Source organism: Notolepis coatsorum (assembly GCF_963971535.1).
Source record: "Notolepis coatsorum genome assembly, chromosome: 12".
Taxonomy (NCBI): domain Eukaryota; kingdom Metazoa; phylum Chordata; class Actinopteri; order Aulopiformes; family Paralepididae; genus Notolepis; species Notolepis coatsorum.
In genome coordinates, this window is record NC_140176.1 from 67,966,727 (window position 1) to 67,988,718 (window position 21,992).

Genomic DNA, 21,992 nt, shown 5'->3' on the forward strand with positions numbered 1-21,992 from the left:
CGCATAGACACTTCAATTTTATGCTTGAATGAAACACAATCCGGGCACTCCGTTAAGCAAATCTACAGCGGAGAATATATGAAACTAATCAGAGCCAAACGGCCGATAGGTTTCATTCATTAAAAATATCCCCGCGGGATTCACATTTGCAATGCGCCTGCAGCGTGTATCGCACTCCGAGCGCCGTATATGACGTGCATTATTTTATTTAGGACAAAGTAAATATATAGGCTGAATATGATTTATTATCAGCATTTAGTTCTATTATTATACATTTCAAAAGCCCCCTCTAGGAAAACGAAGCACAGAAACATAATTCAGAATGGTATAAATGGGGCTTCCGGTTTGACCGCGGAAGAACATGGCTGCTTAACTCGCGAGCTCCCCGACAGCAAAATGATTTAGCCCCGGAAAACATTTATTAACAACACCAGGGTACATATTTAATAGGGATGAAAGAAGGGGCTATCACGAGATGTAGGGCGAACACGATTACAACTGAAAAGGACGACGGAATGGCAGAGAATGACGACGTAACGGGAGGAAAAGATGGCGACGATGACTGTGAACAAGAAGCCACGCTGTTGAACATATACAACGAGCTCAAAGACTTCAGAAAAGACAATGAGCGTCAGTTTCGGGAGATAAAGAATGATATGAACAAAATGAACGACAGGCTCTGTGAAACGGAGGGGAGAATCGGAGAAAATGAAAATGTGCTTGATGCGGCGACGGTTTTAATAAAAAAACTGATACAGAGGCAGGCCGACATGGAGGCTAAACTGCTCGACCAAGAGGGCAGAACGAGGAGAGAGAACCTGCGGGTGTATGGTATCCCGGAGGAGAAAGAGGGAAAGGACATGCATGGATTTCTAGACGGCTTGTTTAAGGACGCACTCGGACTGCCTCATGACATGGACCTTCGTATCGAACGAGCACACCGGGCACTGGCCCCAAGGCCTAACAACCCACAGCTGAAACCACGGTCAATCGTGGTTAAGTTTGGGAGTTACAAAATGAAGGAAGAGATAAATAAGCCGAACGTGGCAGAAGAAAAACGTCTCATGTGACAACGAACGCTTCTATGTCGACCATGACTTCCCCACTGAAATACTGAAGAAGCGAGGAGAATATGCCGAGGCCAAGAGAATAATGAAGGAGAAGAATCTCAAGTTCCAGACACCGTATCCAGCGAAGATGAGGGTATTCTACGAGGATGGCACCCGCCTGTACCAGAGCGCAGCGGAGGCGACGGCGGATATGGCAAAACGTGGATTCAAGATCACCGTGGTGAACCCGACTACCGACCCGGACCGAGAGGAGATACTGCGGCTGTCTACCTGGCAGACAGTGGGAAGAAAACGGGGACCGGGGGACGACGTGCAGGCGACGGGGACTGAACGCCCCGCACAGCAGGGCAATGGGCATCACGGATACCGGGAGAAACTACAGGGATTCAGACGGGGACAGTCGGAGGCGGACAATTGAGATAAAGTTCATGAAGCGCATGGATACAGATAAGTCACGGGGGCATCGTCATAGAATAAATAACATCACAAAATGCCAATATGTATATAAAAGAAAAGACACAAAAAAAAAAAAAAAAAAAAAAGTGATTGAAAAAAAAAAAAAAAAAGATGTGAAATGAGAATAGAGGGCAATGGATAGGAGAGTATGATAAAATTGTGGGAGGGGAAATATCCCGGATGGATACAGGAAAAGTATAACGAAATGAACCACAGGCCATTATGGCTATGTCATAGAAGTTACAATGTACCAATATATATCTGAGAGATATACAAATGTTAATTGTTGGAAACGTTACCGTTTTGTCAAGTTCAGTTGAATTGATCGCACTGTATATAGATTACAGTGTGAGCCATACGTTACATCAGGGTATACAAGATAGTAGGGGCACAGTTTTGGGCAACCTGCCTTGTGCCATATGCACTCCTCTGTTAGTCGAGGGGGACCAAGGTGCATGGGTGAGTATCGATCTCACCCTCGGTACGACTGTTCTATCTGGGGTCCTATCGAACGTAGCTTGGGTAAATGTGGGGGGGGGGAATGTATTTATGTTTTTATATGTTCTTTTTTATTTCATTGTATGCTATACTATTGTATATATATCTTCACAGTCTCAGGAACTAGATATGGAAATGTGGGAGATGGTGCCCCAGACATAGAGGTACTACGTCCTGGATTGCACATGGGAGATGCATTACGAGGAATATGGGGCTGATTAAAATAATATCGTGGAATATAGACGGATGTCATCATCCCATTAAGAGAAAAAAGATATTGACGTTCTTGAAACAAAAAAAGACGGATATTGCACTAATTCAGGAATCGCACCTGGATGAGGAGGAGTCGGCCAAGCTTAAAAGGGATTGGGTGGGACAAATATACTATAGTACGTTCTCTTCTAGGAAGAGGGGGGTGGCAATATTGGTGAGAAAAAACATAGACCTAAAGGTGCACAATAGTTTCTCACATGATGAGGGAAGATGGGTTATACTGGATGCTGATTTAGAGGGACAGAGGACTACTTTAGCTAATATATATGCGCCCAACGGGTTGTCCTCAGACTTTTTCCATGAGGTATGTGAGGTGATCAGGAAAATAGGGAATAGCAACGTAATCATAGGGGGGGACTTCAACCTGGTTGGAAACACCTTAATGGACAAATCGTATCAACCCAGGACCCCTGACAACGCAGGGAGACTGGCGGTTGGTGTTCTGATAGAGGAATTGGGTCTAGTGGATATTTGGAGGGTTATGAACCCACAAGAAAGAGACTACACGTTTTACTCTCACCCGCATTCCTCATACTCTAGAATAGATTATTTCCTGATCTCTAGCGCACTGGTAGAACAGGTAGCAGATACTGGGATAGGGAACATTGTAATATCTGACCATGCTCCGGTTGATTTAGTGATCACATCCATGGAGGAAGGGCAACGATCTCGGAGATGGCGATTCAATAACCTGATGTTAAATGATGAAGGATCGTGTGCGTACATTAGAACTATATTTAAGGAATTTTGGGAACTTAATGAAGGGTCAATAGATGATAGTGGCATAATGTGGGACACATGTAAAGCTTACATGAGAGGACGACTCATACAATACGGTGCGATACTAAAAAGGGCAGAGAAACAAAAAATGACAGCGTTAGATGAGGAAATTAAAATACTCTCGAAACAGCACAGTCAGAGACCAGACCCAGAAACGTGGAGAAACCTAAGCAAATCCAAATACGAATTGAACAACATATATCAAAAGAAGGCTGAATATGCGTTATTTAGATATTATGAACAAGGGGAGAGAGCGGGTAAAATACTAGCGAATCGGGTTAAACAAATGCAAAATCAAAATATTATATCCTCAATTCGTAATAAAGATGACAAGATTATTACAGACAAAAAGGAAATTAATAATGTTTTCAGGTGCTTCTACCAGGACTTGTATACCCCACAGAAGGCGGTGGATCAGGTAAAAATGGACGCGTTCTTCGACAAAATCAAATTACCGTCGTTATCGAAACAACAAGTAAAATCAATGGAGGGGGGGGTCTCGATAGAAGAAATACACGCGGCAATCAACAGCCTTAAATTGGGTAAAGCACCAGGAGACGACGGGTTTACTCCCGATTTCTACAAACAATTCAGTGATATAATCGCTCCGAGACTATTAAAAGTATATGAGGATTCATTGTTAAAGGGGGGTTTGCCCACTAGCTTGAGATCGGCCACTATTACGTTACTACAGAAAAAGGGCAAAGACCCTCAATGATGTGGAAGCTATAGACCTATATCCCTGAGCAATTTGGAAGAAAAAGTATTGGCAAAGATACTTGCGAATAGAATAGAAGATGTACTACCAACTTTGGTGCATTCAGATCAAGTGGGCTTTGTGAAGGGGAGAAACTCAGCTGATAATATCCGCAGACTCCTACACATAATGTGGAAGGTCAGGAATGATACAGAACCTACAGTGGCCTTCTCATTGGATGCCGAAAAGGCCTTTGATAAGGTGGAATTTGCATTCTTATTTCACACGCTAGAGCGCTTCGGGTTCGGACCATCGTTTACTGGGTGGGTAAAACTGTTATACAAAAAATCCGATGGCATCAGTATTGACCAACGGGATCGTATCCTCGCCCTTTAACCTAGGGCGGGGGACGAGGCAAGGTTCTCCGCTTTCTCCCCAAATGTTTGCGCTCTTCCTCGAACCACTTGCTATCGCACTAAGGACTAATCAGGACATCAAAGGGGTAATAGCGGGGCAGGTAGAACATAAATTATTTTTGTATGCGGACGATATCTTATTGGTATCCAGCAATCCCCGAACAGCAGCTGGGGTCATTGGAACTATTATCGAGTCCTTCTCCGAAATATCTGGGTACACAATCAACTGGAGCAAGTCAGAAGCAATGCCTCTCTCTAAGTGTTGTCCCCCTGATATCAGGAGGGGGTGGCAATACAGATGGATGCCGTCAGGGTTGATATACCTAGGAATAAAGCTGATCCCAGGTCTGAAAGAGTTGATGCAAGCCAATATTGCCCCTATAATCGAACACATTAGTGCTCTGACCCAGAATTGGGCCAAGATGAATATGTCCCTCCTGGGGAAGATAAACTTAGTAAAAATGATATTGGCTCCCAAATTAAATTATATCCTATATATGCTGCCGCTGACTCTCCCGACCCAGTTACTCAAACAGTATGACAAAGTCATTAATGTATATCTGTGGGGGGGCAAAAGGCCGCTATTTGGACGGGCCAAAATGTATGCAGCAAAGGAAAATGGCGGCTTATCCCTGCCTAAACTAGATTGGTATCACTATGCATTCTCGCTCTCCCAGCTCTCCAAACTGAATCACTCGTCTGAGGAGGCACCTGCTTGGGTCAAGATGGAGGAGGAAATGATATATCCCTCATCTCTGGAATCCTTCCTGACACAATCAGACAGACCTATACCTTTTAAAAACCCTTTAATGGCATTTATCAGGGAAACTTGGAATCAATCGCACAGAATGACTGGTGATAGCCCATATTTAACTACAAGAGCCTCTATATGGTATAATAAAAAACTAAAGATTGGTAAGAAATCAGTCATATGGGACGATTGGATTAAAAGGGGGATACATGTACTAGGTGATATAGCCGGGGAAGATGGGGTTTTGCCTTTTGAGGATATTAAAGAGGATTTTGATATAGATAATAAAAACTTTTATAAATTCCTACAGATTAGACATTGTATATCGTCATCAATAGGAGGACCAAAGTGTGGCCCGATTACTGCAATTCAAGAAATATTCTATAAAGGATGGCGTAGGAAAGGCGGTGCGTCAAGATTTTATGATGTTATAAGAGAATACAATGCACCCAAATTGGCGGGTCTGAGATTGAGCTGGGAGAACGATGTACGTGAGGATATTACTGAGGAAATGTGGGAGAAACTGGTGTCCAAATGGGGTAAATTCTCTCGGGAGGCGCAATCACAACTTATTTTTTACAAAGTGTTGAACAGAAGCTATTGGACGCCTAGTAAACTGGCCAGACTGAAATTAAGGGACAGTGACATCTGCTGGAGATGTGAGAAGGAGACAGGCACTTTACTGCACATGCTGTACGAATGTGAGAAGGTCCGGAAAATGTGGGATCAAATTGTGATATTCCTAAGTAAGGTTCTGAATGTGAAGATAAATAACGCCCCAATGGCATGTGTTTTGGGTATAGTACCGAAAGGGATTAAACTGCCTAAATACCGGGGAATGTGGTATAGAATGGCCATGATATCAGGATGTAGAATTGCATTACGACATTGGAAATCACCTGTTGATATTACTTTTAAAGAATGGATGGAACTAATGTTCCGGACAGCATCATATGAAAGGGTGACGTATAGAGTCGCAGGGAGAGAGGATATTTTCGCTGAGGTATGGGACAGTTTTCTACACCTGACTGAACGGTCTGGGGACAAATGATTAAGGTGGGATTACAATGTTATCAAGGATGAATATGAAAAAGGGGATCTGATCTGATGGTACTTGTGCTTTATAATGTATTGTGTATGTGTGTACATGTATTTTATGTCCGGATGGTGTATCTATGGAACGGTCACTGTCTCTATCACACTCACATGTGCGCAGGTATAGCCACATACAAGTATCTAGGATACACATATTCATATGTGTACATAATAGGTTTACACACACTCATATACACAAGGATAAGTTATACACGTCAGGGGCACACATACATGCACATACTCATTTATAGGAAATAGGCATACACACACCTACATATACACATAGTTGAAGTATAGGCTTTCACTGACACATATGGGGGATACACATGTATATAGGAGACACACACATACGTAGCTGAGACGCTCATATATATACACATCTGAGATATACACTCACATAGGGGGCAGAGGCACACATGGATACGAGACACACACAAGAGATAGGAGTACAGTCACATACCTGGAAGATGCACACACACACATATGAGGCATGTACACATGCTTACGTGATACACGTACCCACATACATGTGTTGGAGACATGCGTGCATGCATGTTATCATGCACAACTGCATGTGTCTGGGGCGCTTTCTCTCACATGCAATATGGAGAAGGGTGGCATCCCGATAGAGGATGCAGCACATACCTGCTCGAAGGTAGTTCGGTCTACATGCAAAGTATATATATCAGGGATGTATACGCATAATGTATAGTATAGTATTTTTCTTTTTTCGTAAGTCTTTTTTTATTTTCCATGTCAGTTGTTAATGTATTTGTATGAGTCCTTTACATGTTTTGTATGTTCTTACAAAAAAGAAAAAGGCAAATCCTGGAAATTGCATATGATGATGTGGAAAGAGATGTTTTGAATATTGGAGAGATTTGTGCAAAAAATATCAATAATAAAAAAAAAAAAAATGGTATAAATGGGATCTCTAGACTGTGAGAATCATTTCAGGAAGCGAGCTGTCATTTATTTGCGGGGGCGTGGCCATGGTTCATCCGGCTAACTGAAGTTAACCCTGCTCTCGACCAGGCTCAAACTTTTGGATCTGTTGTCATGGTGATTTAGACAATCGAGCGTCGGGGAACAGAAAGGTCCGGCTTAAGTCAGGCTATACTGGAAATTATCCGGCTAACTCAGTTAGCCAGGTACGGGGAACGGGGCCCTGGTGTGATGGGTGACAGCGGCTTCAAAATTAAATTGAGATGAGCTCAACCTTTGTGCATATGCTCTAATGACATGGTGAGGCGTTAACCAATCACAACACAGGAAAGTATATTTCAGCTGAAAGAGAAACAGACAGATCCCTGTACCTTTCAATGTTTCCTGCACCTTACCAATTAAAGTAGCAGGTTGCTGTCATGTTGTTGGAGCATTTGACTGTGAAATAAATGTCATCACAATGGAAAAAGATCTGTTTAGATTTTACGTTAGTTAAACATAATATTCTATGGTTGTAATCTCACAACATTCTCTTCTTCTAGCAGGCTGATCTCATAGCAGTCATACTGATTAATGAACACTTCACACAGGGCAATTCAGCTTCAGTGTAGCTGGTCACGCTTGGCCATTTTGTAGCTTTGCGCCCCATTAGAGCGAGTTTCTGGGTTTCTGGGATTAGCTGTCGGGATATAGGCTGCCTGGCAGCTCGTTGTACAAGGAGGGTATTCTGTACTTCATGTTCACAGGGTCATGCAAGGTTTTCACAGAATGAACGCGAGGAGTATTCCGCTGATCTGGGAATAAGAAAGGAGAGAACAGGGAGGATGAGGGTGGGGATCGGGGGATAGATGAAGGGCTGTAGCTTGGATGAGTAGGGGATTGGTTGCCTCCCTCCACAATCAGCAGCGCTTTTATGTCTCCTTAAAAGACGACACTAATCCTCCACGTTACAGGGGAGAGAGGGCAGCCTGTGCCAAATAAAGACAGACGAAAGATCAAAGACACTTGGAGGGGAAAGGAAACCGTTAGTGCCGTTCGGTGTACGACCAACTTATAATACGTTGATTATTCATATAGCGTCTTTCAGAAACAAAGTTACAAAGTGCTTTACAATAAGATCCGAAACACAAGACATGAACAAGATACAATAATTTAATAGTTACAACAAACAGCATCAGCTAAAGGTGCACTATGCAGTAATATTGTAATGACTAATTTATGTACAAACATATTTTCTATGTGATCCTTAGAATGATTTTATGTCTTATTTATGTCATCATAAATCAAATGGCACCGTGAGCCAAATGTAAGCCTTCTTTGAATGTTTGTAAACAAAACTGCGGGCCCTGCCATTGTAAACAACTGCAGTGAAACGGCAACTTTTCAGGCAGATTCCCGGCTTCAGTGTTCCAGGGACCCACTTTCCCTCTGAGGACAGTTTGTTTATTCAGAAAACATACCATGTCATCTTTTCCCTTTCAAATTATCTCTCCCAAAGCTGCACGATGCACCTTTAACAAAAAGCCATAAAATAAGAGTCGTAAGAAGAGATTTAAAAGTGGATACTGAGTTTCCCTGCCTCAGATCTCCAGGCAGGGAGTTCCACAGCAGAGGGGCCTGAACAGCTACGGCCCGGTCACCTTTAGTGACAAGTGGAGATTTTGGAACCATTAGTATGGCCCTGCTGGAGGATCTCAAGCAGCGATCAGGCTCATGGGGAGTTAGCAGATCACAGATATAGGCAGGGGCCTGACCATTTAGGGTTTCAAAAACAAGCAGCAACATCTTCAAAACAGTTCTAAAACTCACAGATAACCAGTGAAGGGCAGCAAGGATTGGTGTAATGTGGTCGCTTCTCTTGGCGCGTGTTAAAAAGCCTGGCAGCAGCGTTTTATATCAACCATGGCCCTTGGAAGTTTCGCCTGCTGATAGCAGAATAAAGTGCAGTCTGGAAGAGATACAAGCATGGAGGACCTTTTCTAAGTCTGCAGGGGAAAGTAATGACCTGATCTTGGTCTCCGTTGGGCAAAGCAGGACTACAATGCTTTGGTCATCTGAGCATCAAAAGATGCCTCTGAGTCAAAAAGAACAGGCCTTTTTACCAACAGTATTAGATAAAGCATCCATACTAGAGGAGAGATTGTTAACTCTGCTGGGGCCAGAGGGGGACATTATAATCACTTCTGATTTGGAGTCAACTGCACGACATTTTTGTGCATTCAGTTTTTAATTTCAGCAAGACAGCAAGATAATTGGGAAATCTATGTCATATGATGTATATATGCATGATTTCCCCCAGGATGTAAGATATGTAAGATAATGTTCCTTTGTTAATCCCTGTGGGGAAATCCAGGGGTCATAGAAGCACAGGGGAGGTGAGGGGATGTACAGAAAGGGTAATAGAAATGACAATAGAAATATGAGAGTAAAAAGATAAAAACAAGATAAAATATGAATAAAGAATAAAGGTGAGTATATAGGTGAATAAATGTATATAAAGATACAATATGAATAAAGGTGAGTATAGAGGTGAATAAAGGTACAGGTATATAAAGGTGTATATGTAAGTTAACGGATGGTACCGCGAAGCTCAGTCACGATGGACTTCAGATGTTGTGAAGCGATTGGGGTGAGTAGCGGTACTATGGGTTAAACTCACTCTCACCCTTAAAAGACACATAGACACGTTACAAAGCAGTGAGTTCACTTCTTGGTATAGCGGTCTGTGCTGTTGCCCGCGGTGTGGGAGACCACGGGTTCGAAACTCCCTCGGGGCATCAAAGTTTAATGTGACGATGTCCCAACCGTTACATTGGTGCAGATTGACCTGGATGCCTTGGGTGGAGTGGAGTGAGTTTAAGGAGGGTGAGTGTAACAGATGGTACCGCGAAGTGCAGTCACGATGGACTTCATATGTTGTGAAGTGACTGGGGTGAGTAGCGGTACTATGGGTTAAACTCACTATCACCCTTAACCTCTTCCACCTGTGCGGTCCATCGGCGGACTGCAAATGACATCACGTCATAAATCAATCTCTCCAGACTGTTTGACAAAAGTATCGTTTTATTTTTCAAACGTATTCAAGTATAAACATCATAACCATGTCACAACAGCATTTATAATGTATATTATCATGAATATGTTAGTTTACCAATAGGTTAAAGTGTTATTAGATTAGATTTTTTCCGAACGACACTTCCCAAGGGCCTCTATGGGGTTTCAAGCACATTACTTCCGTATGAATTCTTTTTATATCTCTTATTATTCGGGATAATAAGCCTATGTTATTGACATATATTGAAGCGCAGTTAGTTTCTCTTCCCTATTTTTAGCATGTAGCAACAATTAGATTTGAAATTAGTTTCAAAATGGTGCCACCCTGATAAAAATAAAAAAGCTATTGTACATACAGTAGATTTAATTTCATTATCTGTTCTTATGCACGCCTGGGCCCAGGAGTTCAAAACTTTTAATCCCTATCTGATTGGATCAGATTTGGATTTTGGGTAGTTGAAAACCAAAAAACAGGATCAGGATCACTTTGATATCTGATCTGATCAGGAAATCAAATCCAAGCTTTAATCTGGATCAAATCTTCAAAACGGGTAGTTCAAACCGACAACACAGGATTGGGATCAGTTTGACCCAAAAAACTGGATTATCTTGATCCCACCAGAGGGGTGGATTTCCAGTGGATTACCAGAGCAAAATGTACTATACAATTTATTAAAGAATATGTTTCAATATAAATAAGATGGCAAAGTTTTTTAACTGAAATAATACAAAAAATGTTGCCTTCATGGCAAATCAATTAAATTTTTAGTTATTTGGTCACATTTGTGGTGGCCTATTTTTATTTTCAACCAAATGTTGATGATAAATGTTTATGCTCATAAAAGATTGTCACAAATGTAATTTTATGTCCTTTATGTATTTAACAATATAATTAGACAATCATTATAGATGTCTCTGCAATGTGGTCTCTTGTCTTCCTTGTATTCTTTTTCATATCCACTAGATTGGTAGGCTTAAAGCACTGATATTCAGGATCTAGTAATCTTGAACAGTCTGAATCTGGATCAGGGTGATCCTATCCTGGATTGCTTTGAAATACCGGGACAAAATCTGGCTGAGTTGTCTGATCCTGGATCACAAAAAATTGGATTTCAAAATCTGATCGGATCAGATAGGGATTAAAAGTTTTGAACTCCTGGGCCTGTGATACTAAATCCAAATTGAACTCTGCATTTGAAAGATAATATATGTATACTATATATATAAATGTGCGAATTGGCTATAATAAGGTAATTTATAAGCCTCATATTCTATATTCTATAATAATATTTCAAATTGCATTGGTCCAGATGGGAGAATTCAGTACTGTATCTACAAAACCTTCTGTTTAATCATCTTCCCTTCATTCATTTCCTTAGATCTTTTTTACACATGATCTCAAGAAGGTACTGCACGGAATCATTGGCAGTTTTTCATGTCTGGTCATTTTTAGCATGGTGTTATTCACTGTCAAAGATGCAAAGAAAAATCATAATTCATATTCTCATCACAATTTAAGCAAGCCTAGTAATAGACACAATATTTCTGACACTGGGAATAAATTCACTGAGGTCCATAGATGTCCCTAGATACCAAGAATATGCAAATAGACTTGTAGAAGTGGAGCAATATCCATTTACTTAGGTATGCATTTTACGCAGATTTTCAGAAAATAGGGCTCCGGGCTTAAGAGGTTAAAAGACACATAGACACGTTACAAAGCAGTGAGTTCACTTCTTGGTATAGCGGTCTGTGCTGTTGCCCGCAGTGTGGGAGACCACGGGTTCGAAACTCCTTCTGGGCATCGACGTTTAAGGTGACGATGTCCCAACCGTTACATATATAATGAATAAGAGGGAACCCAAAATAGACCCCTGGGGGACCCCACAATAGAGACGAGCACGAGAGGAGCAGACATCTCCAAGCATTACAAAGAAGGACCTGTTCGACAGATAGGAGATGAACCAATCCAGAGCCACATCACAAATGCCAAAATAGTTCTTCAGACGGCTGATGAAGATATTATGGGGGATTGTCAGTAGGGTTGGGTACCGAGAACCAGGTACCAACATCACTAAACACTAAAATGGTGTTGCATCTTATGCATAAAGACCACCTTTTGTGGACAATAAGCAGAACGGCATCATGTCAAAAGTAAAAACGTAAGTATATGGCTTAGCTTCACTGAAACAGACAACGATAGCAGCAGATACTTGGTCGCATAGGTAGCACTGGTGTGATTTTCAAATGAAAAAACTAGGGATGCTCGATATTGGCTTTTTTACCGATACCGATATACCGATGTTGTCCAACTCTTAATTTCCGATACCGATATCAACCGATATCAACCGATATCAACCGATACCGATATATGCAGGGTTTCCCCCCCCAAAAAAATGAATAATTTCAGGTAATTAACATTACATATCTCTTGTCGTGTAATTAACACAACATTATGCATACTTTTGACAATAAATAAAATAATAATTTGTTCTTACTTGCTTGCCTGGGTAAATAAAGGTTAAATAAATGTAAAACAAAACAAAAACAAAAAATGTATGCCAATATCGGCCAATAATATCGGACATCCCTAGAAAAAACGACTTTCATGATGTGTTCAAAGGTTACAACAAGTGTACATTGTCCATCCCAGTATCAACGTTTCTTAATTGAATCTGATGCGTAAGCTAAACTGTGTGTGTTTGGTTTAAGCGTCTCTCTCTCAGATTCAGATCCTGAACCAGAACAGGCCAGTGAAAATACAGGCCAGTGAAATGTCCTGCCTAGCAAAGGTCTTTTTTCTTAACACTTTGGATGCCCAACCCGAGTTTTCTCGGGTTTACCCCCCGCGGGTTGAATGCCCATAACGAGAATATTGTTTTTTTTTATTAGCGATCTGAATTCATATTTCAGATGTGAAAAAAGCACCCCCTATCGTCTCCCAGATGGTAATTCACCCTTTTGGATTGGACTCAATGAAAAGGCATGAGAAAAAAAGACCCGGACTCCACATTTTACTTCTCACGCATGTGACCGGAGTCGATCAGCTTCATTCTGGACCTTCAGAGCAGCGGGGATTATGTGTTGTACAGTATACGCGGTGGATCAATAAAAGGGTCGATTTTCGGAATGGCGATCAGAAATTGGAATAATCCATTTGGATACCATCTGATCTCAGGTAAGGAATCTATTTTACCATTATTAGGATAATCAGACCCGTTTTCACGGAGATATAAGCTTTTTCTTTTTTTTGTGATATGGCTGTTTGACTCTAAGAGCGATCAGGAACTGAGAGAATCGATTTTCAGCGTGCGGCACTAGCGTGCACACGTACACATATACTATCGATAATCTAGCGTTCATTTGAAAACAATTCATAAATAGGCCGACAAATGACAACGTTCTAGAATATTACAGTACGGGCCGATTATCATGGAATCCTCTTTTTTTTAAGTGGATGTGGGCATTCAAGCACTAAATGTGTGCCCCCTGCTGGGCATTCAAAGTGTTAATGCGGCTAAAGTAACAATGAGACTATCAAATACACTCTACATACTGTAAGCAGTCTGGTACAGCCATGCGTTGGAGCTGAGGGGCTGTCCCCCTGGTGGCAGGCTTCCAGAGGCAGGACATAAGGAACAGAGCTGAGGGGCTGTCCCCCTGGTGGCAGGCTTCCAGAGGCAGGACAGAAGGAACAGAGCTGAGGGGCTGTCCCCCTGGTGGCAGGCTTCCAGAGGCAGGACAGAAGGAACAGAGCTGAGGGGCTGTCCCCCTGGTGGCAGGCTTCCAGAGGCAGGACAGAAGGAACAGAGCTGAGGGGCTGTCCCCCTGGTGGCAGGCTTCCAGAGGCAGGACAGAAGGAACAGAGCTGAGGGGCTGTCCCCCTGGTGGCAGGCTTCCAGAGGCAGGACAGAAGGAACAGAGCTGAGGGGCTGTCCCCCTGGTGGCAGGCTTCCAGAGGCAGGACAGAAGGAACAGAGCTCAAGTTTCAAGTTTCTTTAATAGTTGTCATACAGAAGTACAGAATACTTTTATACAAAATGCTTCTTACTGTTACAGGACATAAGGAACAGAGCGAGTGCAGGTTACACGTATAAAACTACGGTTATATGATCGAACAAGAGAAGCAATTGAAGTCTAAGTCTATGTCGTTTTGGGAAAGAGATTTAAACCTCTGAAAACTCAAGATAGTGTGATACTGTGATCATTAGAACTGAGTTAATAAAGTATCTCAAGAGAAAAACTGGATCCCTGGAACAAACTATGACCTAGAAATGATCTGTGGTGCCCTACCCCTGCTATTATTTGCAATATAAAGAAGCATCTTTTAAGGTTATTACTGGTTGTGGTTTCTAAAGATTATTCCTTAGATTTCCGTTGAGATAATTTATTATTATAATTTCAAGCATGTTTCTTCCCAATATAACCTTTAATTGGAAATTCAGTGTTGGCTTGATTTTAGTAAACCTTTTATTTATTCAGATTTTGAAAACCCGTTTAGGAACAGGCATTGTGTTTGAAATATCGACTTTGGCACTGGGATCATAAAAAAAAGAAATACAATACCCAACCCTGACTGTCAGTCAGTCAGTGTCCAGAGAATATATTCATGACTGTTAAGCATTTTAAGCAGCATGCTGACTCAGGCTTCTCTGAGGCCCAGCGGAGAGACACCAGCCCTGGGTCCCTCTCAGCACAGAAGACATGCTGCCATATAATGAAGGGCGATATAATTGTGATCAAGAAAAGAAGAAGCTAGAAAAGAACATTTGGTCGGTTTAGAGCGTCCCTTCTGTCTCGGCATAATCCATCTGGGAAATCGAAGACTTGACTACCTAGGCCGGTGTGCTGCTAATAGATCAGCCCATTGTCAGGTCTCCTCTTGATAGATATGGGTTTCCACGGGCCCTTACTTAACCATAACAAATGGCGTCTCTCTGTGCGAGCAATGGCATCTAACACATACTGTTGATACACGCCGTGTGGCACATAGACAGCTCAATCAAACCTGGCGGCGCTTCCATTCATGCAGACAAACACAATGAATGTCAAAATAATGGTGACAGATTTTCACAGGAAAGGCAGGTGTTTATTGCTGTCAAGGAGGCTGCCCAGCAGACATTACACTGGGGAGGCTGCCCAGCAGACATTACACTGGGCCGCCTGAGGGCTGTGGGGATTTATTAAACCTTTTGAATGGGCTGCAACAGCTCCATCTGCAATGGACCTGTCTCAAAACCCTGCCCCTTTTCTTGATCCTCCAATCACAACTGTCGCTTACCTCGGACAAACTTGGTTTGTCCGAGGTAAGCGACAGTTGTGATTGGAGGATCAAGAAAAGGGGCAGGGTTTTGAGACAGGTCTATTGTCAGTCAGACAATGTCCAGAGAATGTTCCAAATGGGTTTCATCGCTTTTATTGCGCATGCCATCTTTCTGTATGCCTGCATTGTACATTCTATTGCTCCAAGTCGCCAAGAGCGTTGGGCTGTGAAGTGGGCGGATGGTGGGTGTTGGTGGTGCACATATGGTGTGGTCTGTGTTGTTCCATGTACGGCATACCAATAACCACCGCTCCTCCCCTTTAATACCAATATAACCACCGCTCCTCCCCTTTAATACCAATAACCACCGCTCCTCCCCTTTATGGACGCCACCGCATCCATTGCCCCCCTCACACCCCTGGCTTTCTGTCTCCTTTCTTCCTGTTCCTCTAGCGGAGTTCCTGTTCCTGCTCTGGGCGGTGTACCTGTGTTATGCTGTGAGGACAGTCCCGTCTGCGTTCCACGAGCCTCGCTACATGGCCATTGCCGTCCACAATGAGCTCATCCTGTCCACTATATTCTACGTCATCAGGTAACGGCGACCCTCCTACAGGGGATATTGTGTACTCACTCGAATCGCTCTCGGTGTGTCTATACATAGAATAGCGTACAGTGTCTATTCCACATGGTTTTACATCTGAGTGAACAGCTACTCACTTCATATAACTGCTGTCGTCCACTCTCGTTTTATCGTTTAAGTCCATCAGTAAGCGTTTTCTCCGTCCTGTGGGTTGTTGCGGAAGATTAACGCCTCGGTTCATGTGGGAGTTGTGTTTTTTTGTATTACTGTATTCAAACATGGCCTCTCCCTCCAGCGTACATGTCAAGGAGCAGCACCACACAGTTTCTAAATGAGAATGTTTCAGCTGACATCACCAAAGCCATTCCCAGTTGGATTCCCTCTAATTGAGAGCTCGGCTCCGTCAGATTATTCCCTAATTAGCCACGACAGAATGATTTATGTTCAGCACAGCATGGATTTTTGCTAATATTGGCACCAATACTCCAAATTACAAATTATTAACATTCGTTACCAATACATTTCACGCTCCTGATGTGTGGCCGTTTATAGCTTCTTGGAAGGTGTCAAGGTTTAGACGGTATTTTGACATGACGGCTGTGTGTGTGTTTATGACGCCAACTCTTTTAATCCACAGCCATGGTGTGAGGCTGGGCTCTCCGGCAAATGGCCAGATGAGACCCCTTATAAATGAGAACACTTGACTAGACTGGTGTGCTGAGTTGAGAACAAGGGGTCTCCACCAGGGATCTGGCTGCTGGGGCTTGTTAGAGGCTGCCAGCATCCATTTCTGTTCCTCCTATATAACCCGCTGGAGGATTCCATAGCGGCCAGTTAAAACCCAGACTCCCTGTGATAGCTGCCGGAGTAATCAGAGCACTGCCTCCTCCAGGTGTGGGGGGGGGGAGATTAAAATATACTGTAAAATCTATAAGGAGAATCTTTTTGTGGACATGTGTGTTTCATTCAGATACTCCAGGCTCAGAGGATACAGTACCGATTGGATACAGTACGTCTTCATATCAAGTCCTCATCCCCACAGAAACTTAGTTTGAACTCCTTTACAAAAGACGAAGGGGGGAGGGGATACTTCAAAGCTTTGGGTCATTTCATACGGTAGACCTTCTCCTCCTTCCTTCAAGCTATCACCACAGTAACTGTTCGTTAATTAGCCATTTGCTGACTTCAACGTCGTAATGAGGCTGCTGGATGACATTTACCGGGATATAGGCTCTCCGGTGGTTGAATTAGCATGTGACAGGACAGGCCCCTACAGCCTGCATGGGCACAAAAACACTCACTGAGCTCTGTGAGCCTGATGGATGATTTTAAATAGCAGACTGCAGCTACAGTACACGTCAGTATTATGTCTCAAGAATGATTCCATTTGCCAATAACTGCAGTTCTGTGGCTGTATGAGGTCAATGCTGTATCAATAATATAGAAGTGACTAAATAGAAATCATTGCCCTCTATAGTAAATCCAATCCAACGTGTGAGGACAGTATCCACAAGCAAACACGGGCCTATGGGCCTATATGATCTTATCCCAAACCCCACCCTCTTTCTCCTTCCTCCAATCACATCTGTTGCTTCTTGAAAGAAGTGATTGGAGGATCAATAAAAGAGGGTGGGGATTGAGGTCCATTCAACGTTACCACCTAGACAGACTTTGGTTTAAAACACCTTACATCATATCCCTCTCTCCGTTCTTTCTGTATCAACTGCAGAGAGACCAGCTCAATTCTCACACAGAACTGTAGGTTAGCATCATTTTGTCATATCACTGTTTAATGCACATTCTAGTGCTTCTTTTTAGTGGGTAACACACACACACACACACACACACACACACACACACACACACACACACACACACACACACACACACACACACACACACACACACACACACACACACACACACGTTTAAACACACAAACACACAGACAACACTCATCTCAATTACACGTGGCTATGGATATCCTGTACAACGTATGACATGCTAACAATGTGCTTACTAACAGGCCACAACACCCACACTCTGTTGATCCTCTGTAACACTGTGGTGTTTCTGTTTGAGCCGCGTGATTAATGACCCCGCATAACATTATTCATATCACGCTCAACAGGAATGCCATCTACGCCCAGCACACCATCGGCTAAATATAGAACACGGAATACTCCTCCACTGTATTGGTTTATTTTGATTCAGTAACAATCCATCTCTCTCTCTCTCTCTCTCTCTCTCTCTCTCTCTCTCTCTCTCTCTCTCTCTCTCTCTCTCTCTCTCTCTCTCTCTCTCTCTCAGGTTCACTCTGGCTCCTGAGCTCCATCCAGATTGGATGCTGTTGCTATTCTTTGTTCACACCCACCTAACTCTAACAATCGCGTTGGGCCTGCTGCTCGTCCCCAAGGTAAACCTCTCCACTGGAATGTTGCTTGGTTTTTACCCAGTGAATACGAGAAATACCACGGGAGTATGCGGCATGATTTATGCAGCTATGTGCTTTTGACAAAGTGGTGCAGTAATAGCTAATCCATTCCGTTTCAACATGAGCTGTTTTGAATTTGCGGAAACGCCGGGTGAAGTGGCTGTTCTTGCCATTAGAGCGTTTTCTTTGAGCAAAGCCAGTCAGTTGTATTATGCCAATATTCAACAGTTGAATCGCTGGTTGGTAAATAATAAGCTCCATGTTATTGCTTGAATGATCGCAGTTTGTGAACTTAATAGAATTTAGGCAACATCAGTTTGACAAGTCATTTGGCTTTCTCATCTGTTGCCTGCAGTTCTTGTTTGCTGGCACCCCTATGAGAGACGATATAGCCTCGGAGGCCTATGAGGATGAGATGGACATGGGCCGCTCTGGGTCCTATCTCAACAGCAGCATCACGTCAGCCTGGAGTGAACACAGTTTGGACCCGGAGGACATCCGGGTAAGAGTCCTTTCCTTCCTCTTCCCCCTCCTCACTCAATTCTCCTTTGTTTAACCTGGTGATGCCTTTTTGAATCCTTGTCATGTGACCCTGGCAAACATACTGAGCCATGGCAGTTTTTTATTGCAGACACCAGACGAAATGGGCCACCTCAGTTCTATTAATGGCTGTGGCGTAAGGTCTAGCAACAGTCTTTGGGAAAAACGTACCAACGTGAGCAGAGGATTTTCTGTTTGTTTGTTAAGTCTGAAGAAGTCTCTCTTCCAATGGTTTGAGCGCCAGGGTCCACTCCCAAGTCTATTTATGAGAGGCAGTGATATGATCAGCCGGTATCCTGCAGCTATCAGGATGGGCACGCAGACAGAAATACAATCAATTTCAGGACCAAAGAGAGCACAGAGGCTGTTTCAGACCTAACAATAAAAGCCACTCCGTTTTCCTCATTTAATGCAGTCCAAGACCGTCATTGTCTTTCCTTTTGTGTTCATGAGCATGCGATTAGACTGTACTGTACTGCATCAGTCAACCACTGTCCGTAGTTGTGTGTTATGAATTTGTATTGCATGTTTTCTGTGCAATTGTCTGCTTATTTTTTTTGTAACCCTGTGTCTTACTTACTTAATAAACCATGTTTATTAAACATTCTCAAAATACAGCTGTCTTTCCAGATCAGGTCGATGATGGCTAATCTTTCCCCCCCCCCCCCCCCCCCCCCAGGAGGAGCTGAAGAAACTCTACTCCCAGCTGGAGATCTACAAGAGGAAGAAGATGCTGGCCAACAACCCTCACCTGCAGAAGAAGCGGAGCTCCAAGAAGGGCCTCGGCCGCTCACTGATGCGCCGCATCACGGAGATCCCCGAGTCGGTGCACCGGCAGTGCAGCCGGGACGACAAGGAGGCGGGGGAGCACGGCAGCAACCGCAACAGCGTCTGCGTGTCGAGGAAGAACCCCTTCGACCCGGCTCACTCGGGCAAGCCGGCGAAGGAGGAGACACTGAAGCACAAGGTCTTCTCCCTGAAGAAGTCGCACAGCAGCTACGACCACGTGAGAGACCAGAGCGAGGACTCCGGCAGCTCGGCGACCGACAAGACGGAGGCGACCCCGGCCGAAGGGTCCCTGCTGGACGCCTTGATGGGCAAGAAGCTGGTGAAGAAGAGGTCCGACGAGAAGTTAGATGAATCCACCGAGTCAGTTCCTTTGGTCTGCAAGTCGGCCAGCGCCCATAACCTCACCGCGGACAAGAAGCCTATCCACCCGAGAACCTCCATGCTGCAGAAGTCCTTGAGCGTCATCGCCAGCGCCAAGGAGAAGACTTTGGGCTTGACGGGGAAGACCCTGAGTGTGGAGGACAGCAATAAGAAGAGTAAAGACACCAAGGCCAACGCAGAGCCAGAGGACGAGTGCCAGCCCAAGATGATCATCAGCCAGTCGGTAGAGTACAAACAGACCGTGGCCAAAGTGGGGATAATGAAACCGCAGGTAAGCGGAAGCCACCCGTCGATCTGCTCGGAGCCCACTAAGGGCAAGGATCTGTACGATCTCTCTGAGGTGTGTCCCTGGGAAGTGGAGGACCTCCTGACTCCTTCCGAGAACAAGGTCCAGAAACATGTGTCGATAGCGCCGGAGGAAACGACTACGGTTCATGGGAGCGGCAACAAGGGAGTCAAACCCCAGCAGCAAAAACAGAAAGCTTCAGACCAGTCGCCGTCAGGTGCCAGACATTCTAAAGAAGCCCCGAGGTCAAGCGGTGACAGAGCAGATATCTGTCCATGGGAAGATGGAGGCGAGAGTCAAGCTCCCGTGGAAGGATCAAAGCCACAGGCGAGCCAACTGACCAAGACCGCACAGCCTAACCAGCCTCAACCTGTGACGGAGAGCTCCAAAACTCAGCTGACTGATATTTGCCCATGGGACTTTGATGAAACCACATCATCCAAGGCAACTGAACTGGCTCCCTCACCAGATAAGACAAAGCAAAAAAAAGGCACCACCCCAGTGGATGGGAAAGGCAAAAGTGCCCTTTCAGAGCCCTCCAAAACAGGAGGCTCACTCCAGCCACCGGTTAAAAAGGCTGACGTGTGTCCCTGGGATTGTGACACCGCCGCTGTCTCTCCGAATTCCGAGGGAACACCCGGTTCTTCTCAGGTTTCCAAAACCAAGGAATCGCCGCCCAAAAAGAAGGGACCCCCTTCTACAAGGACCGTTGAGAAAGAGAAGTCAAAAGACCCCGACGATGAGAAAAGTAGAACGAAAGCGAAGGACAAGAGTAAGTCTTCAGAGAAACACATGAGCCAGCAGAAATGTGCCGAGGTGTGCCCCTGGGATTTAGAAAGCAATCAGGAGATGCCAATGGTAGAAAAAAGGAGAAGTGCCAACGTCGGAGCAGCCAAGGGAAAGCAGGTTGACGTGTGTCCCTGGGATTTTGAGGATGTGTCTGATAAAAAAGGTACAGACAAGTGTGCTCCTGCAGCGAAACAGAGCAGCCCAAATCCCAAAGGGGGGGTTGTAGTAAGTGGTGCAAAAAAGGCAGATATCTGTCCGTGGGACTTTGACGATGGCACGTCAGGCAAAAAGGCCTGACGCTCGACCTAAACGGACAACTGGAAAATATAGTTCTTGTTGTATACTTTTTTTTTTTTTTTTCACTTTTAAATCCTCAGATATTAACTTTTCCTATTAGTGCGGTGACTTGGAAGTAAAGGTGATCAAGTTCCACAAGTTGCCTTCCTTTACAATATTTTGTCACATTTTTTTTGTCTATTTTGAAGAAGAAAAGAAGCAAAATGTACAAAAACAAAATGACAATATCACGATAAGCATTCCAGATGACAGAGTATTCTAAAAGTAAATCTTAGCCTATAATTATGCAACTTTTGATTAAAACCTTTTCACTTTATGTGCAATGTTTAAAATGTATCATGTTGAATATTTATAATTCAGACTTTTTTTGTGACGGCATTTGTGAGATTTTCTCACCTTGGAATAGGTCAGACAAAACACAACGCGCTATGAAAAAGGGAGAGAAAATGTACTTATTGATATATACAATAAACTATAGCATGAAGTATAAGTCAAGGTATAAAAGAGTAGACGCAAAAGCCAAAGAATAAAGGAACATCTTCAAGGAAATCATGCCTGTCTTGGGCTGATGAACTTCATTTCAGTTATCGTGTGTCAA

The 21,992-nt window shown here is 43.6% G+C and overlaps 1 protein-coding gene across 1 annotated transcript in view; it reads left to right on the forward strand.

Annotated features, from left to right (window-relative positions):
* gpr158a (G protein-coupled receptor 158a) overlaps positions 1-21,394 on the forward strand; it is a gene marked incomplete at both ends in the record, with an annotated part of 161,259 nt that extends 139,865 nt beyond the window's left edge. The window contains 4 exons of the mRNA XM_084325952.1: positions 15,752-15,890; positions 18,189-18,294; positions 18,668-18,814; positions 19,532-21,394. Coding sequence (XP_084182078.1) covers positions 15,752-15,890; positions 18,189-18,294; positions 18,668-18,814; positions 19,532-21,394 — 2,255 coding nt within the window. The remainder of the gene's footprint in view (positions 1-15,751; positions 15,891-18,188; positions 18,295-18,667; positions 18,815-19,531) is intronic.
* Positions 21,395-21,992: the final 598 nt, after the last annotated feature.